Source organism: Lemur catta, chromosome 7 (genome assembly GCF_020740605.2).
Source record: "Lemur catta isolate mLemCat1 chromosome 7, mLemCat1.pri, whole genome shotgun sequence".
NCBI lineage: Eukaryota > Metazoa > Chordata > Mammalia > Primates > Lemuridae > Lemur > Lemur catta.
Window position 1 is genome coordinate 36,984,236 of NC_059134.1, and position 17,620 is coordinate 37,001,855.

The 17,620-nt window shown below is 35.9% G+C and overlaps 1 protein-coding gene across 3 annotated transcripts in view; it reads right to left on the reverse strand.

The window, feature by feature from the left end:
- CNTN5 (contactin 5) overlaps positions 1-17,620 on the reverse strand; it is a 1,109,255-nt gene that overhangs the window by 315,611 nt on the left and 776,024 nt on the right. For all 3 annotated transcript variants that reach the window (XM_045556882.1, XM_045556883.1, XM_045556884.1), the window contains one exon: positions 15,090-15,293. In XM_045556882.1, coding sequence (XP_045412838.1) covers positions 15,090-15,293 — 204 coding nt within the window. The remainder of the gene's footprint in view (positions 1-15,089; positions 15,294-17,620) is intronic.

Genomic DNA, 17,620 nt, shown 5'->3' on the forward strand with positions numbered 1-17,620 from the left:
GGTTATTTTTAAATACCTTACCGGATGTTCTGAGAAAATTCAGGTAGATCATATTAAGAAGAGTAGTGCAAGGTAAGATAAGGAAAACTGACAATCATGGAAAAATGGGCATCTTAATAATAGAAAGATTGTCTAAATAAAGTGAAAAGAACAACTATCACCTATGGCACCTCACTTATGAGGATACCCCTCCAAAAAAAGTATGTTGACCCTAATTTAAATAATTAAGGTAATAAATAATTACCTTAAAAGTACTCCAAAACTAGAAATTAAATGCATTTTGAAATATTTCATAAAGCAACTGACCAATTGCAGAAATACTGTAACCACTTGATAATCACTATAAAGTCATAGTTACTCACTGAAATAAAATAAAATGTTAGAAGTCCCCTAACCTGACTGAACATACAAATTCCCAGTGATGCTTGTCAAAAATACCTCTGTTCTCCACTTCAGACTGACTAAATCCAAATATCGAAGGAAAGACCCAGAAATCTGTATTTTTAGCTAGATTCATTCCCCACAACATGATTCTGTTACAGCCTTTCATCTACCTTTTGTTTGGAAACCCTATCTGTTATGTTATAAATAAGACAAAAATATGAAGAGATATATAACATTTAAAAAAAAACACATGGCAAGTAATGATTAGTTCAATGGTTCTCAAATGTACTGAATATATGAACTATCTGGAAGTACCGTGGCAAATAAAGATTCCTGGGATTTATAGGGTGAAGACAATTTGTGTGCAGATTTCAATCAGGTTCTTTCTTCCAATTCTCTCTCTGAAGGAATATCACAAACAAGATGGCCCCGTCAGGTGGGTCCAGTTGATGCACTTGAAGGCTCGGGTTCTCCTGAGACCTCCCAGGGAAAAGTAGGTCTAGGACTTTATTCTTTTTGAAAATTTCCTAAAGGACTCTGCCTTCGGAGGCCTCTTAAAGACACTGCATAGTCTGTTAGCTGAGGGTGGTCCTGGGAGGGCCTGGTGACTCACTGGACCTGGGTGAGAAAGTGCTCTTGCACCTTGGACAGAAAGATCATTTGGATTTAATTATTCCTAGTATTTCAGTTGGGAGAGGGCTGCTGCTGCCCCCTGGGGAAGGAGAGCAGAGACACTCACTGTATCTCCACAGAGAAGTGCTTCTTACAGATTTATTTGCCTTACAATGTTCTGGAGTGAAAGATGCTGATTTCTAAGCCTTCCCCAGAAACTCTGATTGGGCAGACCTTGAGTATAGCCCAATATTTCTATTTTTCATAAGCATCATAGATCATTCTGATGTAAGTATTTGGGGATCACACTATTGAATGCTGGCCTACTAAATGTAATTTATGTAGACTTTCAAACTCTTTTGAAAAGTTTTATTATAAAATGTTACTTTAAATCAAATGGTGCATTGAAATTATGTTAAAGAATAATATTTTGTCATGGCTAGTGAAATACCTTAGGTATGGAAAGCTACATGTTGGCAACAGAATAGTTCTCAGGGATTGAGTTGGGACTGGAATTTGTCTATTATTTTGTAAAGTATCTTAACATGAGAAGGGTTTAATAAAATTTCTAAATTTTCGGGTGTTACTGAGCTCTACTGGGTAGTGAATGAAACATCAAACTGGCAAATGTGATTTACATGAAGATATACGTCCGTGTGGGTGGTATGAAAGTGGCAGATGAATTTCAATATGGACAAACATAAGGAATTGCTCTCAGAATAAAATCTAAACTATGCATATTATATGGTAGGTTTTTTAATGTTTATTGTAGCTAACTAAGTATTTCATCTTAGATAAATCATTCAAATACTTGCAGGTAGAGCTAGGAGTTAAGAGGGAATGTCAAGAAGAGAGGAAAGGACCAAAAGGAATAGAGTCAGAAAATTCTGGAGCAAGTTTGGAATGAAGAAAGATTGAAGGCAAGTGATGAAATATAAAGCTCCTCTCAATGTTATTGCCCATCCAGCCCCTTCACCTTTGTTAAAATCCCAATTTTAGACAGAGGAGTTTAAATTTACACAGTAAACAACAGCAGCAACAACAAAAACTCTAGTAATAGAAATAGTCTAGGAAAGTAGTTCTTAACTGAAATGACCCCTCCCCCCACACCAGTAAAATCTGTGGGAATTATATGATAAATACTGTGTTAAAAGCTAATCTTTACTAAGGTTTATTATGTAACAAACGCTTTTCTAAGTGCTTTACATGTATCCATGCATTTAATCATCACAGTAACTCTATGAGACAAGTACCTATGTTATCCCCATGTTCAAATGAATAGATTGAGTCAAAGACAGGTTAAGTCTTTTGTCCAAGATCAAGCAGATGATAAATAAATCAAATCCAAGATTGTAAACAATGTACTTTAAACCAAATTAGCCAAACTAGAGTCTAATTTAAATTTCTGTAATGATGCTGCTCTTATGAACTTGCTGTCTGTAAGCTTTCTTGATTGGTGGTAAAGAAAGTGGTGTTACAATTAGTTTCACGGTTTTATACCTGTGTGTTATATCTGTATTATGCCTGTATGATATCTTCTTTGTTACAGCCTAGAATATGGCAATACTTTTGAAAATGTGTTTTGGGTAGGAATAATATTCACCTTAAGTGACCTGTGGAAAAAAGAAGTTCATAAGCACTGAGCTGGGTGAGAAGTAGAAGAGTATCATAATTAGAAGGAGAAAGAAGAGAATGGATGAGAACGACATTGCAGATGTACAATTCATAGCACTTGCAGAACCTATGGCAAGTACTTATTAAAGTAAAATATTTAAAAGTATACATGGCGCTCAGGAGTAGAGTCCTGAAAGAAGACCTACATTTAAGAAGATAAGTCTCCTTAAATTCTTTATGTATCAAAGTGGAGTGTAAATAAGCCACACAATGGATAGACATACAGATGGACAGGTAAATGGAATGGCTGATTTAGTGGGTAGATTGAGAACAGATAGTGAAAAGTACAAATGAAACTGTTTGAGAGAACATGCTGCTAGGCAAGTCAAGAAAAGAAAATATTTTAAACATGGACTTTTAAACAGGTTTAAACATGGACTGCAAAGAGGTCAAGAATGATTAAGGCTAAGAAAATGCTGATACATTTCATAAAGAGAAACTTCACTAATTTTTTTGTTGGTTTGTTTAGTTTTATTTATTTATTTTCTTTTTTTAAATTTCAGAATATTATGCCAGATTTGAGATTATTAAATGGGAAAAGGAGGCGTAGCAGTAGAGGCAGTGAGTATAGAGTAGTGTCTCAAGAAATCTGAAGATAGAAAAGGAAATCAGATTAACATAACTGCATATACATTTGCCAGTATTGTAAAAATCATCTCAAAGTTCACGTTCCTTCTTTATATCAAGAATGATGTATTCATTGTTACAATACCAGTTATCGAAAGTTTATGTCCCTTAGAAATTTATTTTCTGAATTACAATGACAGGTTTTCATGTGGAAAACCAAGAAAAAGACTAAGTTAGATACATATTTAGCAAATTTATCTTATTATTTGTTAGCACTATTAAGTAATTCTTCAAAGTTTTTAAGACAAATTAAAGATTTAATAAAAGGATGCACATTGCTTTTCTTTTTTTTTTTTTTTTTTTTTTTTTTTTTTTGAGACAGAGTCTCACTTTGTTGCCCGGGCTAGAGTGAGTGCCGTGGCATCAGCCTAGCTCACAGCAACCTCAGACTCCTGGGCTTAAGTGATCCTACTGCCTCAGCCTCCCGAGTAGCTGGGACTACAGGCATGAGCCACCATGCCCGGCTAATTTTTTTGTATATATATTTTTAGTTGGCCAGATAATTTCTTTCTATTTTTAGTAGAGACGGGGTCTCACTCTTGCTCAGGCTGGTCTCGAACTCCTGACCTCGAGCGATCCACCCGCCTCGGCCTCCCAGAGCTAGGATTACAGGCGTGAGCCACCGCGCCCGGCCCACATTGCTTTTCTTGATAAAAATTTTTTATCTCCATAGATAGATGTTCAAATTGTTTTTATAAATCTGCTTAAAGGGAAATTGAATTGCATGGAATGACTGATTGTCAAGGACATCTGAGCAAATGAAGTATTCATTTTATTTAAAAATCATCCAATGATTTCTTGATATTTTTATTTAATATTTTGTCAGATCAAGATTATAAGCTTTCCAGAGAGGCACATAGCAAAATAAATAAAAGATTAATAAAAGCCAAATAAGTTCTATACTCCTGCAGAGTTTAACATAAAGCCTTAATACTATTCAGCTGCCTTAGAATAGATAAATGTACCCAAAGAGGAGTGTTGTCACAAATGTTTCAAGTCTCCTAGGAACTATCCGTAAATTGAAAATTCTGAACAAAGATTAGAAGAAAAAGTCGCCTGTGTTTAGGGTAAGGCATCTGATACCCAAGGAGCAGCACTAAGAGGAGAACACAAAAGTTAAGAATACCCACGGTTTTTCCAATTGCCATATTCCTTTGTAATAAACAGACTAATTAGGAAATAAGAGTGACTTTGCTGTATTCCGTTATTGAGTGTCAAACCAAATTAGAGTGATCAGAAAGGGCAGCAAGAAATCCATTCTGTCTTGTGTTTTGTCTGGGGCAAAGCAAACAGAGAGGATTCACTGAGTGTAAATCAGTGACCACCCTTGAGGGAGGGGCCACACTCTGTCTTGAGGCTTTAGATGGGAATCTCATTTCCTTGCCTTTTCTGGCTTCTAAAGCTTCATCCTTTGCGTTTTGTCACCCAGGGCCCTTTTCTCCACCTTCAAAGTGCACTGCTCCAATCTTTGCTTCCATCATCAGTCATCTCATTGCCTTCTTCTCATCTATCATCAAATCTCTTTCTGCCTCCTTCGTAAGGACACACATTTAGGGCTGACCCAGATAATCGACATCTTGAGGGCCATTATTCAGCCTACCACAGGCTTCAAGGTCATGCCATTTTTACATTTTTCTATTGCTCTTAGGATCTGCATTATTCAGTAGTACATTAATGGGGTTGATTCATGGATTATGTAATTAAGCAATTTTGTGCATAATTTCCTTGTCGACACAATTCTCACCTTAAAAATAAACATGTTATCTATACATATATTCTCAGCTGATTACTTTGCTTGTAGTTCATTAATTAAAAATATAAACTACAGTCTTCCCACCACAGAATAGTAGATTATCTGCACTTGTAGTCTTTCTACTTTTTTCTCCACTGTGACAACTGATGAATTCTTTAACAAAAGCTAATCTTTTTACACGCATTCTAAATCTATTCCCACTCACTTTCTCAAGTTACTAATTGAATTATTATTCTTTCTATTGCACTAATTCCAGAGATGGAAGAGGGCCCAGGGTCTCTTCTTTTCTCTCTCTTTTCTTTTCTTTTTTTAAATTAGCCTTTCTGTAATATTATGGAACCACTCTAGCCACAGAGAAGGAGGCCGGGAGAAGGCTGCCTTAGGAAGTAGGGTGCTCTTGCAGAGGAAGATCCCACCTGGACGGGAAGGGGTGAGAAGCCTGGTCCTATACATAGTATATTTGGGGAAGATATTTTACAACTTTGCAATATCTTCTAGGAAATTGAACTTATTACCAGAACACAGTGTTCCCCTTTATCCATAGAAATGCATTTTATATTTCATAAGATATTAATATAACAACCCCAACCTTTTTTTTTTTTTTTAGAGAGATGGGGGTCTCACTGTTGCTCAGGCTGGTGTCGAACCCCTGAGCTCAAGCTATCCTCCTGGCTCAGCCTCCCAGGGAGCCAGGATTACAGGCTTGAGCCACTGTGCCCGGCCTACCTTTTTTAAGTTAATATTTGCTTGCATATGTTTTTCATCCTTTTACATTTATACTTGCACAGTTTTTAAAAGAGTCCCTCACATGCAGTAATTAAACATACATGTTGATTAAATAAAAATACAATTAAGTAAATAAAAGTCTTCAGAACTGCGCTGGAAACTCAAATGAGAGGAGAAACAAAAGTACAAAATTACCACATAAAACAGAGACAGTGAGACCTTGAAGGGAAGCTACAAGCAACAGCATTCGAGGGGGAGCCAGAAGTTTTTGACGGAGAGATGGCAGCTATTGCCGGATGACAGCTTGGCAAAAGACAGGTGTGGTTAAGGGAGGCGTTTAATAAATTCTGCTATGTACTATGTGGAATGCAAGTGCATCATTTGGTACCCTCCAAACCATTAGTAAAAATCTGGATTGCTCATAAATGCTTTTGGAGTTGGATATGTTTGTCCTATTTTTAGTGCAATGATATGTGAGCTAGGCCTCACTGGGACACTGAGTGAGGGCAGACAGAGCCTAGGGTGCCCAGTTACATACAGAATCTGTGTCAGGGTTTAGGGGAATATCCAGACCCGTACAAGACTGGAAACTACACAAGGATAGTTATGCTTGCTTTGCCCTCTGTTACCTGATAAAATACCTGACACATACTAGGTGTGCAATACACAACTGTGAATGCATGAAACTAATTTTCCACAGGGTCAGCTGAGGAAAAAAAATCTGATCATGTTTCTCATGCACTTCAATTCTTCCAAAATTTCACAATTGCTTTGATACTAATGTGGTTAATAAAGCATTTCATGGTATGAGCCATTGCTCCTTCATATTGCCTCATTGTTTGTATTTTAGTTATATTGAACCAAAGTGAGAGTTCATCATGAATTTTCTATTTCATACTTGTACTTGACGGATATGCAAATGCCCTCTTTACGTATTCACCTGATACCAAATTACCTTCAAAACGCAACTCAGATATCACCTCCAGGAAGCTTTGCCGGATGTGTCATCTGGGTTAGGTGTTTCTATTAGGGGTTAGTTACCACAGCAACATTCACCTATGTATCTATCATAGCACTATACTGTGACAATATGTCTTTGTCATTAGTCCATGAGCTTCTCAAAAGCCTTACACACACACACACACACACACACACAGACACACACACGGGCTATGAGGAAAATATCCAACCATTGTTAATATAATGAGAACATATTACATGGCTGGATACTTCCCAGACAGTCCTTGTGTATGTGTGTGTGTGTGTGTGTGTGTCACAGAACTTAACACACAATGGAAGCAACATCTTTACTGAATAAATAAATAAAAAGTTTTATTTTAAAAAGACCTTAACTTCAGGGTGTTTGAATTTATGTAAGCATTAAATGGAGTTCCTTTCTTTAAGAAATATACTAGGGCTGTGAAAATTGTCTTCATTGACTATCATTTTTCAGATACCTCTTGTGTACCAGTTCAAATTATCCCGACAAGACTTTTTACTCCTGCAACTGCTACTGCCATCAGATCTGCGTGGGTGCAAGCAGTTTTACAAAGTTGCAACTTTAGGGCAACCTGGAGGAACAGGAGAGATAACTGCCCGTCAAGTCACCCTCTGAGAATGGGGGAAGAAAGCCTATTGATACATTCTTCAAGGTGACCAGGCTGAGTGCATTTTGTAAGGCTCTGGTCATGTGGGCTCAAGCTCCAGCTGCCTATAGAACTAGTCATCTCCATAATGCAGCTACCTTTACACTGTTTCACCTTTTAATCCCACCCCATCCCTTACTCCTGCTCTTTGGGGATAAATTTCAAATAAACTACCTACAAGCAAATTTTGTTTCCAGCTTTGCTTTAGGGGAACCAGGGGTAAGACTATACATTCTTCAGTAGAGATGTTTTAAGTAAAATTTTACTAGTACTGGAAAGAAAACAAAATTGCCTATGGATATATCCCTTATTATTTTAGAAAGGTCTAATTTTTTCAGAGAAATGTAAAAACAAAATGTTCTTAAAATGATTTTTTATAGCTAACTCTATGGTCACAGATTAAATGTAATTTTTATATTCAAACTCCTGCAGAGGTGTTTGCTAAGTTTGCAGAAACATCCATTATAATGTGTATCTCAGCACTGAGAGTTTTGTAAAACCCAGCAGGAATATGAGCTGACCATGGTTCAATACATATTCTATTTTTATTTTTGGAACGAGTGTTTAATATGTGCCACCTACTTAGGAAAACATTCATGAATATGTTCTTCTTATGAACATACTTTTCAATTATAGTTTTTGAAGAGAGGTCAGTTGTAATGTAAAAGTTTTTGAGAAATAAATGATTCCTGTCTAAAGTATGCCTATCTTGGAGTAATTTTAAGTTTCTAGTTGTTCTGTGTATTATCTTGGTATGCATTCTGAAACTAGACAATAAGCTCAGTAATTTTTAAACAGGAGCTGTGGAGTTAGAATTGCATATGAAGTCAGAGAAATTTGCAATTGGATGTTGAATCCTCCGATGGTGTGTCTGTAGAACTGGTTCCCTTCTGGTGTGTGATGAGGGGCGTGGCTGAGTGACATGAGTCAATGGTCAGGTTATGCTTTGATGTGAGGGCAGGTTGCTGACATCTGAATATCGAAGTAGTAAAGTTTCTCTGTAGAGTGCCACCATTCCCATTAAAATCTTTAGCTTTCCATGGAAAGTTCATTCATATTATTAAGAGAGAAGCCCTTTGGACATTTTGCATATAGAGATAGGGAGGGAAAACGAGTCCAGCATTTCACTGAAGCAGTTGTTCAATACATCTATCTCTAATCTCCCTTTGTTTGGTCCCATTTCCTACATCCATCCTTAGTGCTAACTTTGATTTCAGAGCTTCTTCAGGCTCCCATTGGGTGCCTGGTCTTCAATTATTTCTTTAGACCCCTGAAACTTTATTCTGGGTTCTAGTTTTCTCTACCTCTTTAACCCTTTAACTCTGCAGTCCCCAACCCCTGGACTGCAGATTGGTACTGGTCTGTGGCCTGTTAGGAACCAGGCCACACAGCAGGTGAGTGGTGGGTGAGAAAGTGAAGCTTCATCTGTATTTACAGCTCCTCCACGTTGTTTGCATCACTGCCTGAGCTCTGTCTCCTTTCAGATCAGCAGCAACATCAGTTGCAGGAAAACAATCTCAGGGCTCCCACTGATTCTACATTACGGTGAGTTGTATATTTCATTATATATTACAATGTAATAATAATAGAAGTAAAGTGTAGACTAAATATAATGCACTGCAATCATCCTGAAACCATTCCCCCTACCCGCTACCCTCCACCCGTGGTCCATGGAAAATTTATCTTCCATGAAACTGGTCCCTGGTGCCAAAAAGGTTGGGGACTCCTGGTTTAACTCACATCCTTCTTTATTCTTTCAGAAATACTTTCAAATTCTTTCAAAATGTCTCATTTGTTGGTGATGTCTTTTTGTAGGCACTGATAAGGGGGGCAGGTAACAAAGGCATGTGCCCGGTCCACCTCCTTGAGCTGATGTCCACATCTTGTTGCAACACTCATTTCCCTTGGCTTCCTTCACATTAGACTCTACTGTTTTTCCTATTATCTCTGAGCCTTCTCTACATTATCTTTTGTCATATTTTCATTATTTACCCTCCAAATATAATTTGTATCATTTAAGGGTTGGTCCTAAGCTCACTTCTCTTATGTCATAATCTCTCCATGTGCTTTCTTAATCACACTAGTGGCTTCATTACCATTTACATCGTGATGACTCAATGTTTATATCTGAATGTTGTTATTCAAACTATTAATTGTTTTTGCACAGTACAATTTTAAGAAACACTATACCCAAATTGTATCACAATCTTATTAATGTTATTAGCATTATTTTTTCTGTTATATTAAATTCAAAGTTTCACTTATTATAAAAATATATCCGATATAGCATACATATTTAGAAAATGCCTTAAAATCTGGAAAAACATTGAATGATAATTATATAGTAATAATTTGTAAGTATCTATTCATTTTCAGCTTATAGAGCTGGTCTAAGGGGAAGTATGGAATACTCGGTTGTATCTGATGGAGCAAATGCTAAAATAAAAGTAGAAGATAAAAGAATAGAAGTAGTTTACGAAGGTGAAGAAAAAAGTAGGGATAAAATTATCCTCATTTCATAACATAAGAAGTTAAGAATTATTTTTAAGAGTTAAGAGAACAGTAGAGATTTAAGTACATTATCAAAGTTCAAAAGGTAAGCAATAGAAAACTATTAAAGTGTATAAATATGAAGTACAAGAAGACAGAAGAAGCATATGCATACTTATCATATGAGGGAGTAAGCAGTTATTGTTTAAGCTTGACTAACCAAGAAGCATGGATATTTTCCAGCATTATGTGAGAAACTCATGAAGGAAAAAAATGAGAAGTTAAAAGGTTGACTCTATACCAAAAGACTCCTAGAACTGATAAATAAATTCAGCAAAGTTTCAGGTTACAAAATCAACATACGCTGAACAGTAGCATTCTACATAGTAATAACAGTTAAGCTGAGAGTCAAATCAAGAATGCGATACCATTTACAATAGCTGCAAAGAAAATAAAATACCTAGGAATATACTTAACCAAGGAGGTGAAAGATCTCTATAAGGAGAACTACAAAACACTGCTGAAAGAAACTGTAGATGACAGAAACAAATGGAAAAACATCCCATGCTGGTGGATGGGAAAAATCAACATTGTTAAAATGTTCATACTTCCCAAAGTGATTTACAGATTCAATGAAATTCCCATTAAAATACCAAATTATTTTTCACAAAACTAGAAAAAACAATCCTAAATGTAATATGCAACCAAAAACTAGCCCAAATAACCAAAGCTATCTTAAGCAAAAAGAAAAAAGCTGGAGGCATCATGTTACCTAATTATGCTACAAGGTACAGTAACCAAAACAGCATAGTCCTGTTTTAAACGTAGAGACATAGATCAATGGAACACATTAGAGAACACAGACACAGAACAATATAGCTACAAGCAACTGATTTTCAACAAAGTAGACAAAATACGCTGGGCAAAGGAAGCCCTATTTAATAAATGGTGCTGGGAAAATTGGCTAGCCACATACAGAAGAATGAAAGAGGATCTCCATATCTTGCCATATACAAAAATTAACTCAAGATGAATTAAAGACCTAAATGTAAGACCTGAAATCATAAAAATTCTGGAAGCAACCATAGGAAAAACTCTTCTAGATATCAGTCTAGGCAAAGAATTTATGACTAAGGATACTGAAGGCAAATACAGCAGCAACAAAAATAAATAAATATGAGTTAATTACATTAAAAAGTTTCTGCACCACAAAGGAAACAATCAACTGAGTAAATAGACAACCTACAGAATGGGAGAAAATATTTGCAAAGTATATATCTGACAAAGGGCTAATATCCAGAATCTATAAAAAATTAAATCAGTGAGGAAAAAAACCCAACAGTTCCATTAAAAAGTGTACAAAAGACATGAACAGAAGCTTTTTTTAAAGACAGAAAAATGGCCATCAAATATATGAACAAATTCTTAACATCACTAATCATCAGAGAAATGCAAATTACCCCTATCAGAATGGCTATTATTAAAAAATCAAAAAACAATAGATATTGCCATGAATGCAATGAAAAAGATCACTTATACACTGTGGGTAGGACTGAAAATTAGTACAACCTCCATGGAAAACAGTATGGAGATTCCTCAAAGAACTAAAAGCAGGCCTACCATTCAATCCAGAAATCCCACTACTGGGTATCTACCCAAAGGAAAAGAAGTCATTATATTAAAAAGACACCTGTACCCACATGTTTATCACAGCACAATGCACGATTGCAAAGGTTGATGGAATCAACCTAAGTACCCATCGATGAGTAAAGAAAATATTACACACACACACACACACACACACACACACACACACACACACCATGGACTACTACTCAGCCATAAAAAGGAATGAAGCAATGTCTTTTACAGCAGCTTGGATGGAACTGGAGATCACTGTCCTAAGCAAAGTATCTCAGGAATAGAAAACCATATACTACATGTTTACTACATGTTTACACTAATAAGTGGGAGCTAAAGGATGGGTGCACACGGTCATAAAGCGGTGCAGAGAACATTGGAAACTAAGGGGGAAAAGGTTAGGTATACAAACTTACCTGTAGGGTACAATGTACACTATTCTGGTGATAAGCAGAATAAAAGCCCTGACTTTAGCATTATACAATTCATACATGTAACATGAACACTTGTGTTCCTAAATTTTAAAATAAAAATTGTTTAAAAAAACAGGTTGGCTCCAGAGAGTGAGATTTAATGGCAGGCTGGGTTGAGTACATTCTATGTTTCTTTGTTTTTCTGTATCACTACATTCGTTCATATGGATGTGTTATCTTGATTAAAAAATAAACATTAATAGACAAATAAATGCCAAGGAAACAAAAGCCATAGGTAATTTGCAGAAAAAAGAAATGTAAGTTTTCTGACTTCTCTTGTAAAAAGTAAGACTCTCATTGAATGATGTAATCAAAATTTAGCAGATGTTTCCCTACCTGCCTTTTTTAAAGTTAATTGTTAACCCTAAACTAACAGTTTTGTTTTACTAATTTGTATTGCTTTATTGAGCCTTTTGTATAGTACTTCTCAAATAATGATTTGTTGAAAATACAGATGGTTATAAAAAAGTGTCAACAATGTCAACTGCTGCAGTTACTTCAATTAATATAACTTAAAAATATTTATTAGTTTAGTGACATAGCATTGGTTATGTAAGAAACAATGATTGACAGTGTAATGTTCTATAAAGACCAGAGGTAATGATATTCAACAGTCAGGAATGTAGGCATTGCTTCTAACATGAGGAGGGCCAGTATAGTATCACTACTGAAACAGGATAGGAGGAGAAGAGTAGAAATGGAGTTGTAGTTAGATTTAAGTTTTATTAGTATGAATGTAAATTTGACAACTTATATAGTTTTTGTGAAGTGCAGGTGGTGAGGCAATCAAGTTTAAGAAAAGCAGAGAAGTTTCCAGACATTTTGGGGAAAATAGCAGATGAAGCCATCCACAAAAACTTAATGGGAATGAGTGGCAATGCTGAAGGACCATTTGAAGTTGGTGACCATGAATCCACCCATGAAGGTGGGTACAACCTTCCAAGAAGCTTTCAGAGTTTCAAGGCAGTCACAAACTAAGGGTATAGTTGATTGGGGTTTTGCCAAAGAGCAAGAGAAGACAGAGGGACAAGGGAAATTTAAATATCTGTAAAGAATTATTCCTGAAATGTTTTCCCATGGAAGGTAGAAGGTAAAGATAAGTGAGACATCTGAGCCATGAAGCAAAAGTACCAGAGATTGTTGCACATGGACACTGAATTTTTCACTTCTTAGTGAAGGTGGCATCCATTTTGGGATTCTGACATGTACATGTGCTAGTTACCTTTGTGATGGTCAGTGTAATATGTAGGATGAGGTCTATTGTGTGAAAAGAAGGTGTAAGAGCCTCCTCAACCTCAGGCACAATCCAAATGTAAGATATTATTATATTGATGAGTAGTGTAAATGGAATTTATTATTAGTTAACCAGCAAAAATGTTAAAATTTTCAGATAAGGATGTTTAAATTCTTAAGGAATCAATGAGCAAAAGCTGACAAATTTTATGGAAATGGCTCATAATCACTTACAAGCTTTTAATAACATTTAAAAATACACATCTTTTTTATTTTCACTCTATAGACAATTATGTAGTCTTGAAGTTGATATAAAATATGTATACTCTTTCCATAGTGATAGAATACAAAATGACGACTCTTAAATCCATTTCTCTAGCCTAGCCCCCTGTTATGGGTATCAAGAATATATATCTGAATGCCTGCTGAATATTTCCACATAAATTTCCTATGGGCACTTTATCTCATCATTGCCAAAACTGAATTCCTCAGGTTTAACCACTCCTCCGTTCTTTCACCTGTGTTATTTTTTCAAGTTAAGAGAATTATTCCCCATTTAATGAACTATGTGAAAGCTTTGAAATTGTTTTATATCTAGCTTCTCCTACTCCAAAGCCCCATATTTAATTAATTATCAAATGCTGATAATTCTACTTCCTTAATATTCCAGTTATGCTTCCTGCCCTTTAATGCTACATCATTGCTTTGTTCAGTCTCTTATCACTTCTTGGCTGGTTAGTTTTAACAAGTCCTGAATTGGTTTCCTAGTCTTCATTCTTTTATCCACCTGTTTCTCCATGCCATTACCTAAGAGTGTAGCCTTTGGCAGGTTCCTTCATATCTTTAATATTGGATTCCTCATCACCAAAATGGATATTGCACTTGTACTCTCTACCTGATAGAATTATTACTACTATGCATATAGTATATAATACTCTGTGTGTGTATATATATATCTCACATAGTTAAGTCTCGACTTCATAGTTTATATTTATATATATACACACACACACACACACAAACTATATAAGGTATGAAGTCTATGAGAAACTAAGTCGCAGGCAGCAAAAATCTTGTGATATAGCTCTGGTCATACATTCTAGCAGCATATATTTTAAAAACAAGCACATAAAAAACAGTGTTAAAATAGGTCTTTTCTTAAATTTCACAGTCAGGATTCTCAAGCTCACGTCTTAATAATGCCTTCACAGATTTTTTACTGCATGACAGAGCAAGCTGCATATCATATATCAGTAGTACAATAGCGCTTGACTTCTTTAGTGCAATGCTTAACTGTAAATGTCTATAAATACAAATGAGGTGTTTAAATTTGAAGATACTTTAGATACATAGTAATACCTATAATTATAGAATCATCACTTCTGCCTGAATTGCACTTAAAAGTTAAAGTTCCAACTGCTCCTATTATTGGAAAAGTAATAATAACAATTATAACCATACCATGAAGTATTAAAAGCTGAACATTCAATTTGAAGGCAGCTAAAATAAAAATGTAACGAAAAGCGAACCTATAAAATGCTTGCAATTCATATACATATGCTATACAGAGTCACTAAAGAGCAAAGAAAAGAACTGTGGAGTCTTTATTATAGTTCTTTTCAGATACCCCCTCCCTTTCTGGCATTAAAGTACTAATATGGTGAATATTTCTCATCTGTGGATCACTTTCCTATGTCAAAAATCGTATTCTAAGGCATGCATATGGCAAATGAATTTTTATTTAAAGTTCAAGTTATCAGAAAAACATTAATATGTCTTTATTTTTCACATTTGGGATGGCTGACCATTTCAATGGGCCAGGCAACTTACCATCATTACGTAGAGTGAGTGGTGTTGGAGGACTAAGTACTCGAGCATTTGTCACTGTGTTTTTCACCAGACAAATATAGCTGCCGACATCTGAGGTTTGGACTTTAGAAATATAAAGGTTGCCTGTCTCCTGGGAAATGAACCGCCGGCTGTCTTCCGCCACAAAGGAAGGAAACTCATTAAATACCCAGCTATAGATGATCTCTGAAAATACACAAAATTCAGTTGTTGAAAGACACAGGTTATTTCACTAACAGACACAGCTCAAACAACAAAGGTTTTACCAAGCATTAGATATATTGCAAGGTCATACATATTTGATCTGGATATCTATATAATTTAGTATTTTATATTCAAAGGACTATTGCTCTTAATGACTATAGGAAGATCTGAAATATTTCTTCAGCATGCCTAGCCTTTAGCCACTCATCTGTTTAATTCCAATGTGTAATGAACATGTATTAGATACTCAGCACTACAACACTGAAAAAAAATGAGAGAGACAATTCCTCATTCCCAAAGATCAATTTAATGGAGAAGATTTACCCAAACCTATGAAACAATGTGGAATAAGGAGACGGAGAAGGTATAGGAGAAGGGCACTTAAGTAATCATAACAATCAATGAAAATATCCTGAGTTAGGAGATGCCTAACTCAGGCATCATTTATTGGTTTATTCAACAAATGTTAATTGAGGATCACTACAGGCCAGATATTGTTCCAAGTGAAAAAAAAAAAAAAAACAAAACTCTATGGTCTCATGGAGCTTTCATTATAGTGGGAATAAACCAAGAATACACAAATGAATAAGCATATGTCAAGTGGTGGTAAATACTGTAAAGAATACTAAAGCACCTTAAGAGAGCTGGAAAGTGACAGGTCTGAGAAGGACAGGTGAATTTATACTTTCAAAGCTCTCTCTGACTGCTGGGTAGAAAGGGAACAATATGAGGACAAAGCAGAGACCTGGAGGAGGGGAAGCAGGAAGAAGAAGGAATAATATCCACTAGCCTAAGAGGCTATTTTCAAAATAGTCATGAAAAATACAAATGGTCTGCTCTAGAATGTTAGTGGTAATGATAATGGTGGGGAAATAGGGAGAAGTGATTGCTAGAAGAGTTGACAAATATTGCTGATGGATCGATTATGAAATGTGAGAAGCAGACAAAAGTCAAAGATTAAAGTTTTGGGCCCCAGTGACTGAGCTACTACAAGAGTGTATTTGCCTTTACTGAAATGGGAAGACTACAGAAAGAGTAGGTTTTGGAAAATGTGGGAGGATTGAAATCAGGGTTTTAATTATAACAGAGTAAATACACAGACTATCAGGAATTCCATTAGAGAAACTCAAAAAAAAAAAAAAATGTACTTGCCGGGCGCGGTGGCTCACGCCTGTAATCCTAGCCCTCTGGGAAGCCGAGGCGGGTGGGTCGCTCCAGGTCAGGAGTTTGAGACCAGCCTGAACGAAACCCCGTCTCTACTAAAAATAGAAAGAAATTATCTGGCCAACTAAAAATATATATAGAAAAAATTAGCTGGGCATGGTGGCGCATGCCTGTAGTCCCAGCTACTCGGGAGGCTGAGGCAGTAGAATCGCTTAAGCCCAGGAGTTTGAGGTTGCTGTGAGCTAGGCTGACGCCACAGCACCCACTCTAGCCCGGGCAACAGAGTGAGACTCTGTCTCAAAAAAAAAAAAAAAAAAAAATGTATTTTAGAATATGGAGGCCTATCCACTCAAATCTCGACAGGCATTAGAATTACCTGTTATTTTTGCAAGAACACATTCCAAGACCTGTTTTCCCAGAGTTGTTTGTTTAGTAAGACAAGTTATTTGCTTTTTCATAAAAGCTCAGCATGTGATTCCAATCTGCAGTGAGGCTTGGGAAGCCCTGTTTTATCTCTGACTTTTCTTTTTTTTCTCTCTCTCTTTTTGACTCTTTCTCTCTCAGATCTACCAAGGATTGTCAAAAATAAGTTCATAACTCTGGCCCTGCCCCATTTCAAATGGGGAGCCTGGCATTTGGTCAACCTTTCTGGATACTGAAGCAGAGACTTGAAGATTATTCATTCATATGGCAAGTCAATGTAACTTATTTCAAAACTTGATCTATAGATAAATAAACTTTTAATAGAACTTCTCCCAATCTATTACTACTACTATTTCATGTTTTGCCTTAATAGAATTTATTACCCACATATTGTGTTCAGTAAAGGTAAATCATGAATTTTTACAAATTTGTGTTTAAGAAAGGTGGTGTCATAGAGTATCTCCTAAGAAGAAAAAGAAACATTTTCACAGACTTCATCTTAGGAAGGTGTATCCTATGTAGTCAACTGATAAACATTGCAAATTATATTATTTCTGTCCAAATGTTCCCCTGTACACACACCCTATTTTCTTGATAATTTAATTTCTATTTGTGCTGAAGTTCATTGAGACTTCTAGAGGCAGTGTAAAGTCCTGACTCAAACTTTGAGATAGTTTAAATGGAGAAATTATTTAACTAACTTTTTGGAGTTCACTGTTATC